Source organism: Podarcis pityusensis, assembly GCF_964106645.2.
Source record: "Podarcis pityusensis genome assembly, chromosome: 7".
NCBI classification, from domain to species: domain Eukaryota; kingdom Metazoa; phylum Chordata; class Lepidosauria; order Squamata; family Lacertidae; genus Podarcis; species Podarcis pityusensis.
Window position 1 is genome coordinate 63253479 of NC_138031.1, and position 17683 is coordinate 63271161.

The following is a 17683-nucleotide window of genomic DNA, read 5'->3' on the forward strand; positions in this document are numbered from 1 at the left end:
AGGGCCACGATCTCTATCCAAAAGGCAACTCCGGAGGTAAACCCTGCCCTGAGAATCTTTGCGCAGAAGCAGCGCTGAGTCCAATGGGGTTCACCTCAATCCCCTTCGCTTTCTACGGAGGCGTATTTGAGCCTCCCCCGCTGCAACCCGTGGACGTTTCACGATGGAAAACAGTGGGAATTCCCAGCTGAACTTCTAGCCCATTTATAAGGATCCTTGTTGAACAGGGAAGTTCTTTATGGAAAGTATTATTGCCGTCCCTCTGATTTTTGAGGGTGATCATTCCGCAACAAAAGGCTAAGGAGTGGACGCTTCTATAAACTGCCTCAAACACTTCCCTATATGCGCAATCTTATACAACTCTACCCCGAAGAAACTCAATGGGAGTTCAAGGGGCTTCCAGATAAATGGATATAGGATTGTAGATAATGTCTTTCCTTCTAATGTCTTTTCTTATTTTGGGGGGAGAGAAGAAAATTACTCAGCAGACAATGGATTTATTGAGGGAGGGCATCTTGCTCCACGGACAGCCTTTGCCAATATTCAAATACGTTTTAAGTCACAGATGAAGCTGCATTTTGAAGTGTGTCCTCTGGTTTCCTCGCCTCGGTCCCTCTCCCTGCACAAGTATTTATACGGTTTTACCTCCAGGGCGGATTAAACTTTTGACAGGACGGATAAGTGGTGATTTCGCCTCCTTTGATGCCGGGATTGCTGTGTAAACAGAAGGAAAATCTCAGGCTGATAATGGCCATGCCTCCGCAGCAACTTGCGAAAGCTTACAGAACAATCCTCCCGCTCCAATTGCGCCGCAGGGGAGGGGGAAGAAACGCCGCCGCCCCCTCCGCGCGCGCACTTTGAAAGGATCCACAGAAGAAAGAATCTCTGGACAGGGGGTGAGGACCCAGTGCTGGGTTAGTTGTATTTGTTGGCGGATGTAAACCAAAATACTGGGGATTAAACCAGTTTTAATCCCTTGCCCCCCATTGGGCTTTAGTTTAACGGAGTTAGATCAGGCTGCCTGGAAGGTCGAAGTCCACGCCTGTTGGCTGCCGCGACTCCACTTCCGGACAACTGGTTATCTGTTTAGGATCGGGCGCAACGTTCTCTTCTGCGGGGATGGCAGTTCTTAGCCAGTTTCTAGGTAGCAAATGAGAGGGTGCGAGAGAAATAAAATTATACGTTATAATCTCACCGGGTTTTTGGATTAAACGCACAATTCATGGGTCAAGGATATGGGGCCTGATCATAGGCCGCCGCTTGGACCACTTTTCCGAAAAGGTTGTGGCCTTTTACGGTCCTATTATGCAGGTTTCCTCTGGAATAAGTCCCAGTAGAGTCAAAGGTACTTACTCCCAAGTAGCAGCCTTAACAACAACGACAACAGAACCATAAACCAAAGGAGGAGCTGGTAGGCGATATAGTAGTTTTTGCCAATATATTGCGGGTGACGTGGAGGACTCAGACTTCATACAGTGTACTGGGGCCATACAACCCCCTGACACCCTTGTGTTCACATGTATGTTACATGAGTGGGAACCAGCGGTTTCAGAGCTGCAACCTGGGAAAAGATCAATGAAATCCGAGGAGATTTAGGCAGGCACGACGACCCAGCCAGCCAACTATTTTTATGTCTTCTTGATTTCGAAGAGAGGCAGTGAATCCCCCAGCTGAAGCCAAAGAGATCTAAAACAGTTCATTGTTGGGTGGATCGTGTCCTTTCTCCTTTCAGTTATATCTGTATAAGTATCAAGATTAGATTTTGGCTAGTCTGCACTGAGTACTGTGGAAGAAACCTACTGAACGCAGCAGTTTAATTTTGCTCAATTAATTTTGCTACGAGGCAAGCCCTCCCCTCGAGGCTTACAATCTCCAAGGTGCAAAAGTGTAGGTTCCTTTGAGGTGTCACCTTCAACCTCCTTTCCACTGCCAAAGAGGCGCGTTTATGGTTCTTTCCCAGATCCTTGCTAACTTTCCCCCGCCCTCCTCTTTTTTTTTTTTTTTTTGGCCCAGGGTAGAATCCCACCTTTGAGAGCGGGAGAGAATTTAATGCATTGTCTCTACCTTGCCGGCTGTTACAGTCCGACGACCTAAACGTATCTAACCTCGTGTAATGCGGATCGCGTGTTTCCCGGTTCACTCTAACTGCAGCCACAAACTGCAGCAGGTCGCCCCGAGGCGCTGGGACTGGGATGAAGTCGAATAGTTTCTGCATGGGCGGGGCTAGGCTGAGAAATTCCTGGGACCCTCCATCTACGATGGTCCGCGCGATTCCCCGGGAGATTGGATTCAATCCACACAGCCTAAGGGTATTTTCTGCCTCGGACCCCCATCCTAAGACTAGCTTGGAAATGATGTCCTGTTGAATTGATCTTGGCGCCGATCCAGGTGAAGTTATTGACGACTCGGTTTCCATGGAGCAAACTGCATCCAGGGCTGCAATACGCATTTACCTCCGAGTAAATCCCTTTGGATTCAGTGGGACTTCCTTCGGGATAGATAGGCATAGGATTGAATCTGGCTTCAGCAGGAATAGGGAGCAAGACTAGGACCAGTATGTTGTTCTGACGACGATCACCCAAAGTCCAACATTAGCCCAGATTCGTGGTCCCCCACGTAACTGGGGGAAGCCGCAGCGCCTAGCACTATTCTTGGCTCTAAATGTATGTTAAACAGTAGCTGCGCGACTCACACGGACTAGCGCCTCAGTCACATTTATTTGCTTGGGGCAGATTTGCGCTTAGCTTAGCCCACATACTTCAGGGCTGTGAGGTTTTGTTGTATTTTTGTAAATGCAACCGTGAGGTCTACCAATCGGAACAGGGTGCAAAATAGTGACTCAGTTAACAAGTAAGTAAAGATGTGCCTCTAAGAAGACGAGGAGCTAAAGAATGTGTGATCAGTACCAGAATCAAGCTCTTAAGTCATCTGACATTAAATAAGTCAGTCAGTCCACTCCTGCTCCCCCCACCCCATAAACGCCCTTCCCCTAGCAAACTAATTTTGCTGCTCTTGGGATTTGGAAACCCTTGCTGATCTAAATCATCCAGAGATCCACCAGTAGATCCCAAACTACCTTTTGCTCATCCTGACGAGAAGCAAGATAAGAGGGTCATAACATTCTAAGAATGCAGAGAAAACTTTTTCCTACTTGTCCCATATACTCAAATGCAACTGATTGGCCGTCAGTTGCAGACTAATGAGATTGCCGCACACCAGAAACTCGTCCGTGTGTAGGCTGCGATCCTATGCCCACAGATTTGGCAGTAAGACTCGCTGAGCTCAAAGGGTCGCTAGATGTGGCGATAGCCGCTGGTTTAGACGGCTAAAAAAAGAGATGTGTATGGGGGGGGGTGTCTATCGCGGGGTTTTCCAAACGGAATGATAACTCAGTGGAAGCTCCACTAATATCTTGCTGGGAATCAGCAAGGAAAGGTTGCCAGTTTCCTGTTCTAACAGGCAGAAACTGGAAAAGTGGAATATCGGGTGAGTTTCATACATTCTTGAATCAAATTTCCATTGCTTGCAATAGGAATTTATAATCCAAGCAATTGGTTGGTGGTTCACAAGGACCCTACTGCATCCCAGTAAAGGGTCTGAAGTCCCCGCTATTATTATTTTTTAGCAGATGCCCAAAATAGAACACTACGGGGGTCGGAGCCGACTTGCACCCACAACTATTATTATTATTAATATTAATATTTATACCCCGCCCATCTGGCTGGGTTTCCCCAGCCACTCTGGTCAGCCTTCCTCCGTTGGGAAAAAGTTCCTAACGACTCTCACCTGTTGCAGGGCCCTCTGAACAGCCTACCCTTCAGCGGGGTAAACCTGTTCGCGATATTTCTGTACCTCGGGAGAAATCGGGCAGACCCGGACGCTTCTTTTCCGATTAAACGGCGTCCTCTCGCCCTCCTCCAAGGGTTTAGAGCCGCTTAATATAACTTTTTTTATAGGACGGACCAGGTGCAGAGGGAAAATGTGATGCCACAGAGATTCGCACATGGGACCGGATCTAATCGGAGATCTAATCCGTTTCCTTTCCTGCTCGTTGATTTTAAAGGCTTGCCAGTGGGCGCTGGTGGGACTGAGACTCACAAGGGATTTCGGCCGGAGACCTTTGAAACCAGCAATCCTAATGGAGAATTGGTCAGGGGGGGAATCGGTGAGCTGGATTCATTCAGAGCATAGCTTGGTTCTGAGCCCTCCTGGCGTTCAAAGCACCTTGATGAAGATGATGGTGGTGATAGTCATAAGTGGCTGTTTCGTTGCAAATATCTGGCTGGGGCCCGGATTTCTACTTCCCAGCCCGCCCTGCCCCCTCCGCAGGGATAGAAATCTCGTAATTGCTAATCGGATGAACTCTTTGCCCTTCGGGAAAATAAAGGACGCTCCCTTAAAATAAAATTTAAAAATCGCTTAGCTACCTGAACCCCACTTTAGGGCACGTGCAAAACCTCCCTCCTTTGGGGAAAGGGATCGTTTCCCAAGAAGAAAGAATCCCCTTGAGAAAAACTTGTGTAAAAACTAGGGCCCCGATCCGCAACCCAACGCAACTGATGTGGTTCTGGTGACTTAAAGGGTCTCTCATTCCCTGCTTAAATTGGGGTTGTTTTGAGCAGCAGTGGTACAGTTAGGGCGCTGTGGGCTTTGATTCGTGGTCCCGCGAGGAGGGGAGGGCGCGAGTTCCCTTTTTAGACAGGTGAGGTGTATTGCTTCAAAATGTGAGAAGCCGGACCTGTTGCCTTTGGGAAGCTCTCCTGCTCCTTCTGCTGGTTTTGGTGGGGCCTGGATTTCCGTCCCAAGGTCGTGCGCCCTGAAGGCATCACTGGTGAATAGGATCCAAAGAGGGTCTACGACCCCGATCAAGCTAGAGGGCACTTTAGTCTCCTTGACTCGGAGGAGGCAGATCCATAAATCTGTTAAGCAGAAGCAGCAAGGTTTACGCCTGCTAGGTTGCATTGCTTTCGAGAAGAGTATTCAGGATCAAAGCGCGCCTTCAGTCAAATCCTACATACATGGCTAGCTCTCTCTCTAATGCCTTTCTTTCTTTCTTTCTTTCTTTCTTTCTTTCTTTCTTTCTCTTTCTTTCTTTCTTTCTTTCTTTCTTTCTTTCTTTCTTTCTCCCTCCCTCCCTCCCTCCCTCCCTCCCTCCCTCTCTGATGTTTCACTCTTGCTGAAACTCAGAAAACGAGACCATGCAACTGTTCCCCATAATTCTGAAATTGACCAAAGTCTCTCTGTCTACCCAGAGAGAATCACCTCGCGGCTATGCAGGTTCTTTCCCGTCCTTCTTTCCAGGTATTTAGGGAGAGGGCAGAATCTACAGACGCCACTGACCCTAAACTTTTTACGGAGCTACTCTAGAGTAAAACTTATTTCCTAGCCAAAGCGGGCGCCCATCTGGTCGGAGATCCGGCTCATCGCATCAAGACCAGAGCTGAAAAGGAGAAAGGAGAGTGACTCTCTTTTTATTACCACATTTCCCTTTCCACCTACAAAGTTTCGTCTGCACAGTTCCGCGCAGATCTCTCGTCGGATACTTGCACACAATGGCGTCACAGGAAATGCGGCTCCCCCCTTTTTTTAAACTCTCGGGAAAAGAAGGCTTTGAAAACTCCTAGACCTTGTCTTAAGATTTCTTATTTATTTATTTTGTGGGAGGAAGTTTAACATTTTGTGGAAAGTCTCTGAAAGTTGGTAAAAGGAAAACTACAGTTTGCGGTGATCTGCTCTGGCTCTGCTGCTCGCTCGCCGTAATTAGGTGAAAAATATCCTTTCATACATTTAAGCAGACCCAGCTCCTTCTGGAACAATAGTGGAAGCCCCTTGTTCATTATGGGAAAGTGAAGTCAGACGCGTTTGAAAAGACCCCGAACACTTAAACCCTTAAAAGATGCCGCTTTTAGTTGTCTTATACCCCATTCCCTTATCACTCCAACAGCTGCACTGTTTCGGTAAACAGAGACTGTGCAGAATTTAACAACTCGATCCACAATTTGAATTAAACCCATGAACGGCGACGATTTAACAGAATCGTGTAGCAACTGGAACCCGCAATTCTTCCGCGTACGCAGCACTGCTTTTACTGCCTCCCGCGCCCCAGGCTTAGTTTTCCAAAAAGTCTTAACTGTCTTGCTAACGGATACCGAACACATTTTAAAACAATCCCCGCTTTATTTGAACGCGAGAGATCCGGTGTATATCATCTCTGCTGCTGCTCTGGCCCTCAACTCGTCCTACAGCCCCGGCTATTTTGCGCCGAAGCCGATTGAGTTCCAATCCGGACTCGACGGGCGCTTCTGCGCAAGTGGGTCGTCTTGGCAAAGAGCCGTTGAAAGGATGCCGCGCAGACAGAGCCGCGCGGCCCGCCATCAGAGCCAGCGGACGGGGAATCCTCGCCAGTCATGTCTCAAAGCCGGGGCAAAGAAGGGGTGTTCTGGAGAGCAATTGCCCTCTGTTGGAAGGGGGGGGGGGTTGCTTGTCCCAGCAGACAGCCTCTCTCTAGCGAAGTCTTTATTTTCCCCGAGCAACAGGAGACCTAAAGCACCCAAATCTGCAACTGAACCCCTGTGGCAGCTGCTTTTTCGGCACACAACTCCTCGTCTCTCCTTATGTCGGTTGTTGCCCCCCTCCCTCCCCCCACCCCAGCTCAAAATCAGGTTGCCCAGCAGCGCCGGCTCCACGCTCCGGATCTCTGGGGCTCGCGGGAGTTAGTTGCCGGTCTCCATCTCTCTCGCTCTCCTTTTTCTTCGCCCACCCACCAATATACACCCAATTTCACTCCCCTGGCTTTTCTCCACACTGCAGGAAAGCCAGACAATAGGAGGAGAGTGGGGGCGAGGGAAGAAAGGCGACGAGAGGGGAAAGAGGAATCCCAGCAGCTCCTCTGACTCCCTGCTGTTTTGATCCCCTCCAGGAGGAGATCAGGACGGCTCCCCGGAGGTGGGAAGTCAAGAAACTCCGCTCCAGAGAGCTGCTGTTTGCTATAAATCCATCATCCGCGGAGACAGGTTGCGAGCTCTGGAAGGGAGCTGGTCGAAATGCATTCCTGCGCCAGTGCGCAGGCGCGGGCAGGCAGCACCCTGCCTTTTTTTTTTGACCAGGTGAGCTCCTCAGGCAGGTAAAAGAAGGCTTTGCCTAAAGAGATCGCAGGAGAGGCAGGCGGGCAGATCACTCCTTCCATGACCGGCAGGGACCTTGTGATAGGCAGCCCGGAGCCAGAATGTCACTCCTTGCGAAAATGGGAGACTGGCAGGTAACGCGATTTCTCTTCTCTTCTCTCCACCCCCGCCCGCCTTTGCTTTTCTTCCTCGTTTTGTCTGGGGGTTAAGGATAGGGAAAACTAGGAGGCTCGGATCCAGACCCAACAGACGAAGAGCGACTTGGGGTTCCTCTCTCGGGGCATTTTGGGGAGGGCAAGCCACCTAATAAGGACAATTCACAGCGCGTAAAATTGTTTGCGTAAAGGAGACCTTTGATGGCCGCTCAACAGGTGGGGGAAGAGAGCCCACCGAGCAACAAACGGCGCCACGGGCTTCCTTGTCCACGACAATCGCCCCCAGCAACATTTCGAAAGAAACTTGCCGCGTGATCGCTGTTGGTGTTAAACCACCACTGATCTGGCAAACCGGTGGTGGAGTTCTCCTGTAAACTGGTTCTCTTTATGTTGGTCGCCGAAAACTGGTTTGTGTGAAAGGTTTTTTAAAAGGTTTTAACAGACCCAGCCTAAGTTTTGCAGGAGTTCCAACTCTTTAAAGTGCTCCAATTCTGAGCACTTTCAAAGGCGAACGCTGCTCCGCGCTAGACTAGGCCTCGCAAGCGTTTACTGGGTGAAAGGTAGGGGCCTTCTTTTCCAAAGGGAATAAGGGTTGGGAAACTCTCCCTCTCCGCGTCGAACTTCCATGCTCAACCTGTGGCCGAACTTGCGCCGCTTCCTTGTGGCTCGCGCCTTTTTTTTCCGATTTCAGGCCCCGCAAACAGGGAAAAGTGAACTCGGTGCGCCATTGAAACCGGTGGCTTTTGCTCTTCGGGTAAACGATCCCGAGGAAGTTAAAATTCAGCTCTTGCCTTCAGTTCTTTTTATTCCGAATGGTTTTTCAGTACCCCAGTTATCCCTTGGGAACGACCGTAAACGGGGACCCCATTGACTTCACTGGAAAGGTTTACCAGAAGCTAAACTCTCTCCAACTGAAGATCTCCCGGGACTTAAGAGTGCTTAACTTTGGCTGAATCATGGAGAGCAATCCTATATCTTTAAGGCATTTGCTGGGGGGGGGGGCACACACCTGACATTTGTTTGAATGGAGCATAATTTACCTATAAGAAACCTGATCCTAAGCACACTTCCGTGGAAAATGTGTTCAAATGAGGCTGGATAAAAGTTAAGGTTTTTTGTTTTGTTTTCCTATTTTGTCCCTATTTAACAGAATGGCATTGGCTTAAGTACAGCTATGCAGATATTGATCGGGTCGCAAATAGTGTATGTATAGTATTCTGAGCCTAACCCCCTCGGACTGATTCCTCCCTCCCCCCCCCCCCGCGAGACGGGTAGCCATCCAAGTAGATCTTATTCCGGACTAGTCCCAGTTTCATCTTAATCATGCTTTCCCCATAGCGCTGTACAAACACTACAAACAGTATGGAGATTGTCACAAAAGGTGTGGGCTTTGCAGCACCCCTTCCCCACTAATTCTAAGGAAGGAAGCGCCACTGATTTCAGCTCAAGGGGACAGAAGACCCCAAGCGATTGATTAAGACCCCGCGTTTTCCTTACATTCCCAGGGCCGGCCATTCTTTCCACTTACTCCCAAGTAGTCGCCTGTGGCTCTGAAGTCAACTGGGACTCATCCAGCCGCTATCAGGCGGGCAACAGAAGGAAGGCGCTGCGAGGGAGAGGGAGGGGAAGGCGACGCGGCGCCTTGAGGCCCTTCGCTCGCAAATCTTTATAGATACGCGCGTGTGAGTGCGCGCGCGAGTGTGTGTGCTTAGGTCGGTTTTCTGCAGCCACCTGGTGAACTACTACCACTAGCTTCGGTTCCTGCGAGGGCTTGAAGCCCTGTCCGGGAATGCAATTCCCCGAGTCTTGCAAAAGCTGCACGCCTCTAGCTCTCTGTTGGGTTTCGCAACCGCCGAAGTCTTCGGCGGGAGGGAGCACCCAAAGCTTTGCGAAGTTCCCACACGGCTGTGCCGCCAAGGAGGCCGGTTGGACGGATTCCCTCTCTCTCCGGCAGCGGAAGAGAGGAGAGGAGCGGAGAAAGAGAGAGAGAGAGAGAGAGAGAGATCCACCCCCTTCCCGTGCGTCCGTGCAACCCGCAGTAGTATTGAGTTGTGTGTGTGTGTGTGTGTTGGGGGGGGGGGGGGAATCTTCCACTCCCGCTAGAGCCTGGGAGCCCAGTGGCGCAATCGCCGCTGGAAGGCGCAGGGCCGCGCGCGCGCACACACATTGATCTGCCACCGAGCGCCCTGGCGTCAAGGCAATGGGCGTTTTAGACGGACCCTGGACTCCTGTGTATCGGAGGGGTGAGAGGAAGGGAGACAGCGCCTTACCCGGAGTGGCCTCTCTCTCGCCACCTCCCCACAGCTCCCTTGGAAGTGGACCATCAACGGACAGTGCACCGACTCTTTTATTCCTAGGAAGAGCCCAGAGGTGGCGAGGGAGCCAGCCAGGCGCGGTGGTCCTGCAGAATCCGAAAAAGGGGGCTCACCGTTTTGTGGCCGTCCAGAATCTCTGGGGAAACCCGCCGTTTCTTGGATCGTCCAAAATCTCTGCCGCCTTGGCGTTGACTTGTAGATTTTTTTCCTCTCTCAAAAAAAAGAAAAGAAAATCCCTTACCATCCCGATCTACAAGCTGCTTAAGCCGGAACAAACCTGAGTCGATGCCAAATTCTAAATTCTCCAGTGGGCCTTAATCCAATTTCAACCGGTTTAACTGGCTTGGGTTCTCCTTTTGGGGGAACTTCAGAGTCTCCCAGACAGGCGAATCGCAGTGCGTTTCCCGTGCAAAGGATGCCTCTGCCTCCTTGGACCTGTAGATCTCGCTGTGGTTCAACAATAGGAGCGCATCGCGGAAGGTTGGTTCTATTCAGGAGGCTGGTCTCGAATTGCAGCTCTAGGTGGCCTCTTTATCCAGACACGTACAGACCCCAATGAGAATGTACGCATGCCGGTATCTGAATCCGCCAAATGCGACGATTCGCTTGTAAAAGGGCCGGCAGCACACCTGCCTAGACACCTGGTGTCTTTTGATCCTGACCTGCAAAGCTGGGAGAGTAGGAAAGATGTTGCTTCTTTGTCTCAGGAAGCACGGTTTCTAGTAAAAGACAGAGGAGGACCCCAACCTGAGCGATCCGAAATGAATCCGGATTAAAAATCAAAAACAGTGTCAGCCAAGGCAAAAAATAAATGAAAACCCAGTCCGAAGGGATCTATTATGAAACAGTGTGTTTGAGCTATACAAAGCAAATATAAGAAAGGAATCGGGTGTGCTGGAGAGGAAGGGGGCGCAGGCGTTCCCATTAGAGCTCAAGGTTGCAGTCCTCACTATATTTAGAGGCAAGTTCACATATGCACCTACCTGTCTGTCCCTGGTGTCAGTGCTGATTAAAACAGCAATTCCGGGACCCTGGTCGAAGCAGTCAGGATGCTCTGCAGCCTGCTGTTTAAACCTGAATGCTGCGGGGACAGAGTGCTGTTGAGAGAAAAACACTCTGCACATGCTTATGAGGCACTTTCCTTTCTAGTATGACTTCACATGCTCCAGCATTCGCCCTCGGGTTCCGAAAAGTGAGAGCAGGCAGAAGCCTTAGGGTGAGAGTAACGGGAACTGAAGCTGGATCTCGCAGCTCCCAGTTTAAGCTCAGGTGGCATTGACTCCGGTGGTACAACTGATTCTCCCTCACATCCTCCATCCGACCCTAAACACTGCAGTCTTCCGGAAGTAAATCTTATTGCCTGTCTGTACTCGTCTGAATGTGGTCTGCTTAGGATCACAGCGCAAAATAGCCTGCGGGCTAAGCGTTTGTGCCTTTCTTCAAGTGGCTGAGAGAAGGGTTTGCATGGGGTTCAAACAGGTAGAGTAGGAGACCACTCCCCACCCACCCCACCCCCAACTTCCTACACTGTCCACTGTCTCTGCCCTCTGATCGGTTCCTAATACTGTACTTCAGTGGTACCCTCACAGGGCAAGATTGGGGGTGGCAGAAGAATTCAGGACTCCACTCAGCAGAACGAGTTGATGGGCCTCCAAATGCGTCAGGGCACATCTTGAAGTAACGATATATCCCCCCACACACACCAAGTCCATTAACTCCGAAGTCTACAATTCCCCGAACTGCACCGCCGCCTTTCTTGGCCACAGCTCTCCTCGATTTCTGCCGAATTTCTGCCGAAATAATTGCGCTCAGGATCCCACGCTTGGACAATACTGGCGCAGTCTAGGATTATTCGCACGAATGTATCTTTCAGCCCAAGCGTCGCTTGTCCTTAGACGCAAAGAAAACCACACAAAACCATAATAGACTCTCGGTTGTCCCCACGGCGGGGCGGGGAGGGGGAGAGATGTTAAAAACCCCAGGAAGTGGGCGTTGTTGTTTTCGTCCCCTAAAAAGGAGCTGCTGGTTCAAATCTGGTCCTTACGATGTAGGGGGGAGAATAGGCCTCAGTTTGGCGAAACAAAACCCAAATCAGAAAAGGAAGGATGGAGTGCTTTGCTGGGAACTCCTAAACGCAGTAGTGTCCTTAAGTCAAAGAACTGCAACCCTATGGAAAGGAATCCTATCGACCTCGGTGGGATAGGACTCACTTCTGGGTAAACACGAACAGGACAGGGCTGCGCGGGTAAAACCTTATCACAATCGGGAGTAAACTAGCGCCCCGCCCCGCACACTTGTAAAAGTGCATAGGATCGGGTTGCACATTGAGATCCGTTCGCGCCCATGGGAATGTTCCTTTTGACAGCTTTGCATGTAAAACTGCATCTAGTTTAAAGTTTAAAAGTTATTTAAAGGGGGGAGAAAGGGAGAGGCAGAGAGCAATTAGATAGCAAAAGTAAGAACAGACGGATGTGAGAACGAAAAAGTAAATGGACTCAACGTAGAAGATCGCAAGAATAGTGACTTTAAAAACACACATACGCCCCTCCATCACAATAAACCCCTCCCCTCCTCTGTCTCACCTCCCTCCCTCTCGCCTGCAAAGAGTCCTGCTGTTTAAAAGTAGCTTAGCCCAACCCAGCCCAAACGCGACGGTGGCGGGCGTTTTCTCGGCTACCTGAGTCCATTCGCGCGCAGGTTGCTGCGCAGCGGAGCAATTGGCCTATTGTTGCTATGCTAATGAGGCGATTAGGCTGTTGGTGAAAAGACTCGCTTGGAAAGAAAAAAGGGAAAAGTTTCGACCATTAGAGGGAGATCTCCGAGCGGGCACGGGAGATCTCCTCCTCCTGCTGCTCTTCCTCCTCCTCCTCCTCCTCCTCCTCCTGCTCAAGCACTCCAGCGGGCGCGCTTTGCATGCCAGAGGAGAGCGCAAGGCAGGCAGGCAGGGCAAAAGAGCCTCTTCTCTCTCTTTCTCCTTCTCTCTCTCTCTCTCTCTCTCTCTCCCTCCCTCCCTCTTTCTCTTTCTGACTCTGTCTGTATCTGTCTCTCTCGTTCTCTCGCCACGCCAATCCATGAAAATGCTTTGGAAACTGACGGATAATATCAAATATGAGGAATGTGAGGTAAGCGCTTTCCCGCGGCTGGGGCACACATCAGAGAGGATCTCCCGGTCCCCCGTCCTCCAATCCGTCCAGCCTTCCCCACTCCCGCTCCACCTAACAAACAAACAGAAAACCCAGCTGTTTGGGGGAAGCACCTTGCAACAGCTAGCGATGCCGTTGGAAGACCAACTTCTGCGCTAGGCGACCGAGCAGACTTCGCAGCTGGAGAGAGGGCGTCTGTGGTGGGTTTATACCTGGGTGCCAGGTGGAGGAGGCTACGCGTTGAGGAAGGAAGGGGGTGCTTAGGCAGGGTGGGGGTGGGAGAATCGACCTCCTCGGCCCAAGGAGACCAGAAGGAGATAGGAAGCGGGTGGGGTGGGAGGAGGAAGCCCAGGCAGATCTCTCCACCAGTGCTGAAACAGTTATTGAGGAGAGGAGGGGGAGAAGATGGAATGGATGAGTAAAACGAATGAATGAGGACGAGCGAAACGACCCTTCTGAGTCAGCAGAAGGAGCCCCAAGATGTCCTAAAGAGGTCTGCCCCGATAGAGGTCTTTTTGAGCTACAAGTTCTGCTGAGGCGCACTGAGCGACTTTTTTCTCTGGTTTGGACCGTTGTCACTTCCGCGTCAGATCTTGCTGGCTGCTCTTCTCCTCGCTCTCCTCAGCCAGTTGGTGAGGGTTTTAAGTACTTGCTGGGCTTTTAAGAGCACGCCTTTCAAACTCCAAAAGCCTCCTCGAAGGCTATTGGGAGATGCTCCTCGCACAGGTAGTGTGGAGGAGAGACAGAAGCAGACCAGGGGTGCCTTCTGCGCGCGGTGGCAGAGAAGATGCTTACTCGTTCCTTCGCTTTACAAGACTCTTGATATTTATTAGAGGTATATAAAATGTAACTAGAGATGATGTTGGAGGTAGATGGAGGAGACGGAGAGATGCATATATGTGATGTCTGATGTTGATTATTATTTTTTGAAAGCCAGAGAGATAGGTGCATAGACAGGCACAGATGGATAGGTTAAACCGCTAGGGTGACCTCAAGGATGCTTTTCAAATAAACGCATCTCAGAGTGGTTGTGTACAAGAGCTGTACTGTTGAATACTTTAAAATATTTGTTTCCCTGGTGGGATTTGGTGCTTCAAAACTCTGTTTTGCAAGTCTTTCTTTTCTATCTCAATCCAACGGTTTGGTGAGCAACACATTATTTCTCTCTGCGCGCACACACAAACACACACAAATACACGCACACTTCCTTAATTCTGTGCACAGAATAGAATCTGACAAGCGCCAGCCTGGAAGATTAATTAAGAAAACAAATGTGGGTTGGTGCTGAGATTTATGGCTCCTTTGGAGAGGCGAGCCTGTCTACAAATGTCAGAAACTGAGAGAAGGCGGCATGCAGATCTCATTCTCACTTTCTCTAAAGATGTGTGGTTCTCTCCCTCTTTTTCACCCACCCGTCCAGAAAAAAGCCGTTTTAGGACGAAAGCCTTTCGCTTCTCAGTGTCGAAGCGAAGTGCACGTGCGGTTGTGGATATGCTTGGAAATGGCTTGTGTTGCTTCACATGGAGCTGATAAACAAACCAATCCAGTGGTGAGGCTTCCAGAGCAGGCGAGGGTGGTGTGTTTGGAGAGCTGTGAGTGCTTAGGCGCGATTTTCTTCTGTTAAGAGAATGTATCGCTACGGTTAGGGCGGTGGCACAACGCTTGAAGCTGACTAGCAGCTCTTGAAATGGACTAGCAACGCAATCCTAGACGTGCGCGAAATCCTAGACATGCATGGAAGTAAAATGGGGTTTGCTCCCAGGTCACTCGGTGCAGAATTGCAGCTTATGGCTGCAGTGACACCCGCCCACTTACGCAGAAGTAAATCCCATTGATCCTAGTGGGATTCACTTCAGGTAAACATACATAATGTACTGAGTGCTCCAGAGTTCGGAGGAGATGGGCTTGATTTCAACTTTATTTCTAAAGTCTGTCTGTGTGCGGCAGCAGCTTCTGGAACGCGGTAGTGCTCTCCAGCTGGACTGAACTTGCTTCGGCGTTTGCTTAATGCGCTTGGCTTCGGATGGCGCCCCAAATCGCCCATGCAGCAATTTGGAGACATAAGCAATCGTAAGAGAGGGTGTTTCGGCGGTGAAGCTACAGTTCTCCTGCTTTTCTCTATATGGAAATAGAAAGTCGGGAGGTAACAGGCTTACAAAAGCTGAAGGTGCATGCTTCTCTCCCCGCCCCCCCCCCCTTATCCTTCTCCACTCGGCGAGGTGCGCTCTCAGGGAGTTTTGCAGGGACATGCTCGGTCGGCGGCAGAGCGCCTGTTGTTATGATAAGTCGGCAGCAGCAGCAGGAAAAGTGAAGCATGCCTGTCACCTCCCAGGATTCACTGGCTGCGAGTTGCCCAGCCAGTTGAGCGGGTTGGGCCGAGCCTGGGAGCCCCAGCTTGTCCGGGCCAGCCAAGCGCCAGTCGCCTCCCTTTTTCTTTCCCTCCCCTCCCCCCCGACAGTCTTCACCACCCCTTTTCCACGATCCTCAGCCCCAAAGGGGGAAAAAAAGGGCTCCGCGGGGTTCCCGAGATAGCTCCGCCGCCCCGATTCCGGTCCCCTCCGCCGCCACAACCTCTGGGAGAACGGAGCTCCGAAAGGGCGGCGGAGATTCCACGCGCGGAGCAGGGAGGGCCCTTCCCCTCCAGCCCGGGGCTCCGGCGAGGCCCTGTTGCTGCCGCCGCCGCCTCGGGCCCTCGAGCCATGGACGTGACGCAGCAGGACGCCGCCGGAGCCGAGCCGCCAGGCCCAGGAGAACCGGGGCAGCTGAAAGGAGGCGGCGGCGCCGAGGCGGGCTCCTCCGAGAGCGGCTCCTCGCGGAGCAAGAGGGCAGCTGGAGACGCGCAGCTCTTGGCGCTGCCCTTCGACGGCGCGGCCTTCGCCCAGCCTCCGCCGCCCGAGGTGCGCCCTTCTTCGCTTCCCTGCCGCCCCAGGACCTTGCCTGGGCCTTAGCCGGCCTCCCTCGCTCCTTCCACGATTGCCCCACCGGGCCCAGGTCTCCTCTTCCCCTGCCTCCTCGCTGCGCTCCTCGTCGGGCCGTCTCTTCCCTCTCGCATCTTCCTTGTTCACTGCCTTCCTGCCTTCCCCTCTCAGTCTCTTTCTCTCTCTCCCCCCCCCCCGAGATTCCCCTGCTGCCCCCTCCCCAAGTTCACCCCAAGCCCCGGAACCCACCCGGGACCTTTTCCCCGGCCTGCCGCTTCTTTCCTTCCCTTTCCCACGCGCGCTGCCCGCTCCCTCCCTCTCTACTTACCCCTCTGCCCTTCCTTCTCCTATCCACTGGCCTTTCTTCTCTCTCTCTCTCCCCCCCCCCCCCGCCTGCCTGCCTGCTCCCACCCTCTTGCTTCTGCCTGGCTCTCTCTCTCTCTCTCTCTCTCTTCACTTCTTCATGCCCTACAACCTTTTAAAATGTTGCCCCTTTCCTGTGATTCGTCAGACGCGGCGGCGGCGGCGGCATGGCTCTCTCTCTCCCTCTCCCTCCCCCCCTCCCCTCGCTCTCTTTTTGTCTCTCCCTCTCTCTCGGTCCTCTCCCCCCCCTTCTCTCGCTCCCCCTCCCCCCTCTGATTAGATACACTGATTCTTCATTCAATGGACGTCATTTAGAACAGCCTCTGCCTTGAGTTGCTTCCTCGCTTCACGCTCGATTTCCAGCCATTCTTCCCTTATTAAGTATTCGTGTAATATTAACAGTCATGAATATCTGCTATTAGGACTCTCGAGGAAAGCGAGCCGCAGATCTCTCCCTCCCTCCTTCTCTCTTTTTCTCTCTCTCTCTCTCTTATTAGGAGCTCACGTGAAGCAGTCGGAGCGGGAGGGGGAGAGAGAGAGAGAGAGAGAGGTGTGTGGGGGCAACGCACCACACACGCACACACGGATTAAGGAACACACACACACACACACACACACACACACACACACAACTTTGCACCGCAATAGCACCGCCGGATCCGGCTCTCCCTCGCCTTTTTTTCGCCGCTGCAGATCGCCGGGCGTTTGGGTCAAGTTCTGATGGATTTGAGTCGCGCCGCGTCCCCAGTGCTGCTCGCGGACCAGCCTGGGCGTTGGGCACTCGGTGTAGTCACAGTCTAGACCTGGGCTTCTTCTCCTCCTTTTGTGCGTGTGTGTGAGTGTGTGAGAGAGGAGAGGAGAGGGCTAGGGAGAGCGCGCTGCTCGCGTGCGGGAGAGGCAGAGAGCAAGAGACGCAGGCAGCGCGAGAGAGCCCGACAGCCAGAGCTAAAAAGAGCCGACTTTTCTCTGCCTTTTTGTTTTTCTCCTGTGCCCTGACTTGGTCCCCCCGAATCCGCGCAGATGTTAGTTCACAGTTTCTCAGCGATGGTGAGTGGCTTTCTTAGCATTCTCTATCGGGGGCTGGCGGGGTGGCGGGGTGGGTTGGTCTTGCTTGTGCCTTTTCTCAGTCTTGCTTATATGTGTGCGTGTTTCACATCCTGCCAGGGTCTGTCTGTCCTCTGTGTCTTTCCTCCTTTTTTATTTTTTTATTTCGAGAATACAAAAAAAACCCCAACTTCTTTATTATTGCGTTGGCTGCTGCAAGTTAACTACAGAAATCCTCGTTTCCGCTTCCATGCCCGTCTATTGTGTTGGTGTTTTTGTCCTGTTCTGTCCCTTCCCGTTTTCCCGGCTGGATTTCACATCTTTTCCGCTCCTCTCTTTTTCCCGGGGATCATCACGCTCCTTGAGAGATTGAAGTCGAAGGCATTTAACGACATCTTTCTTATAATTCCCAACTGCCGCCCTCGCCCGTCCCCCCCCCTCCTTTCCATTTCTGTGGCTGTTAATTTCCTTTAGTCGTACCTGTGGGCTATAATTTCATAACCTTCCAAGTCCCAATTGCACGCCGGCAAAACCATTTACATTTTCGTTCCTCTTTCCCCACGCGCTTTATTTTTATTTTTGTTTTCTAGTTATTCGCCTTAATTTTTGGACATTTCATTA

The 17683-nt window shown here is 51.6% G+C and overlaps 1 protein-coding gene and 1 long non-coding RNA gene across 5 annotated transcripts in view; one reads left to right on the forward strand and one right to left on the reverse strand.

Annotated features, from left to right (window-relative positions):
* Window positions 1-477: 477 nt before the first annotated feature.
* LOC308482125 lies at window positions 478-12304 on the reverse strand. The gene is made up of 2 exons (XR_013989061.1): window positions 9708-12304; window positions 478-1140 (listed from the first exon to the last, which is right to left on the reverse strand). It is a non-coding gene; the product is annotated as an uncharacterized lncRNA (long non-coding RNA).
* TFAP2A (transcription factor AP-2 alpha) overlaps window positions 7104-17683 on the forward strand; it is a 29304-nt gene continuing 18724 nt past the window's right edge. Inside the window, exons 1-2 of one of the 4 annotated variants that reach the window (XM_081014883.1) lie at window positions 12415-12716; window positions 17039-17065. In XM_081014883.1, coding sequence (XP_080871009.1) covers window positions 12666-12716; window positions 17039-17065 — 78 coding nt within the window. In that variant the 5' untranslated portion in view covers window positions 12415-12665. Of the gene's footprint in view, window positions 7259-12414; window positions 12717-15421; window positions 15635-17038; window positions 17066-17683 lie in introns of those variants that run through there. The other 3 variants (XM_081014882.1, XM_081014881.1, XM_081014880.1) reach the window with 3 other exon arrangements.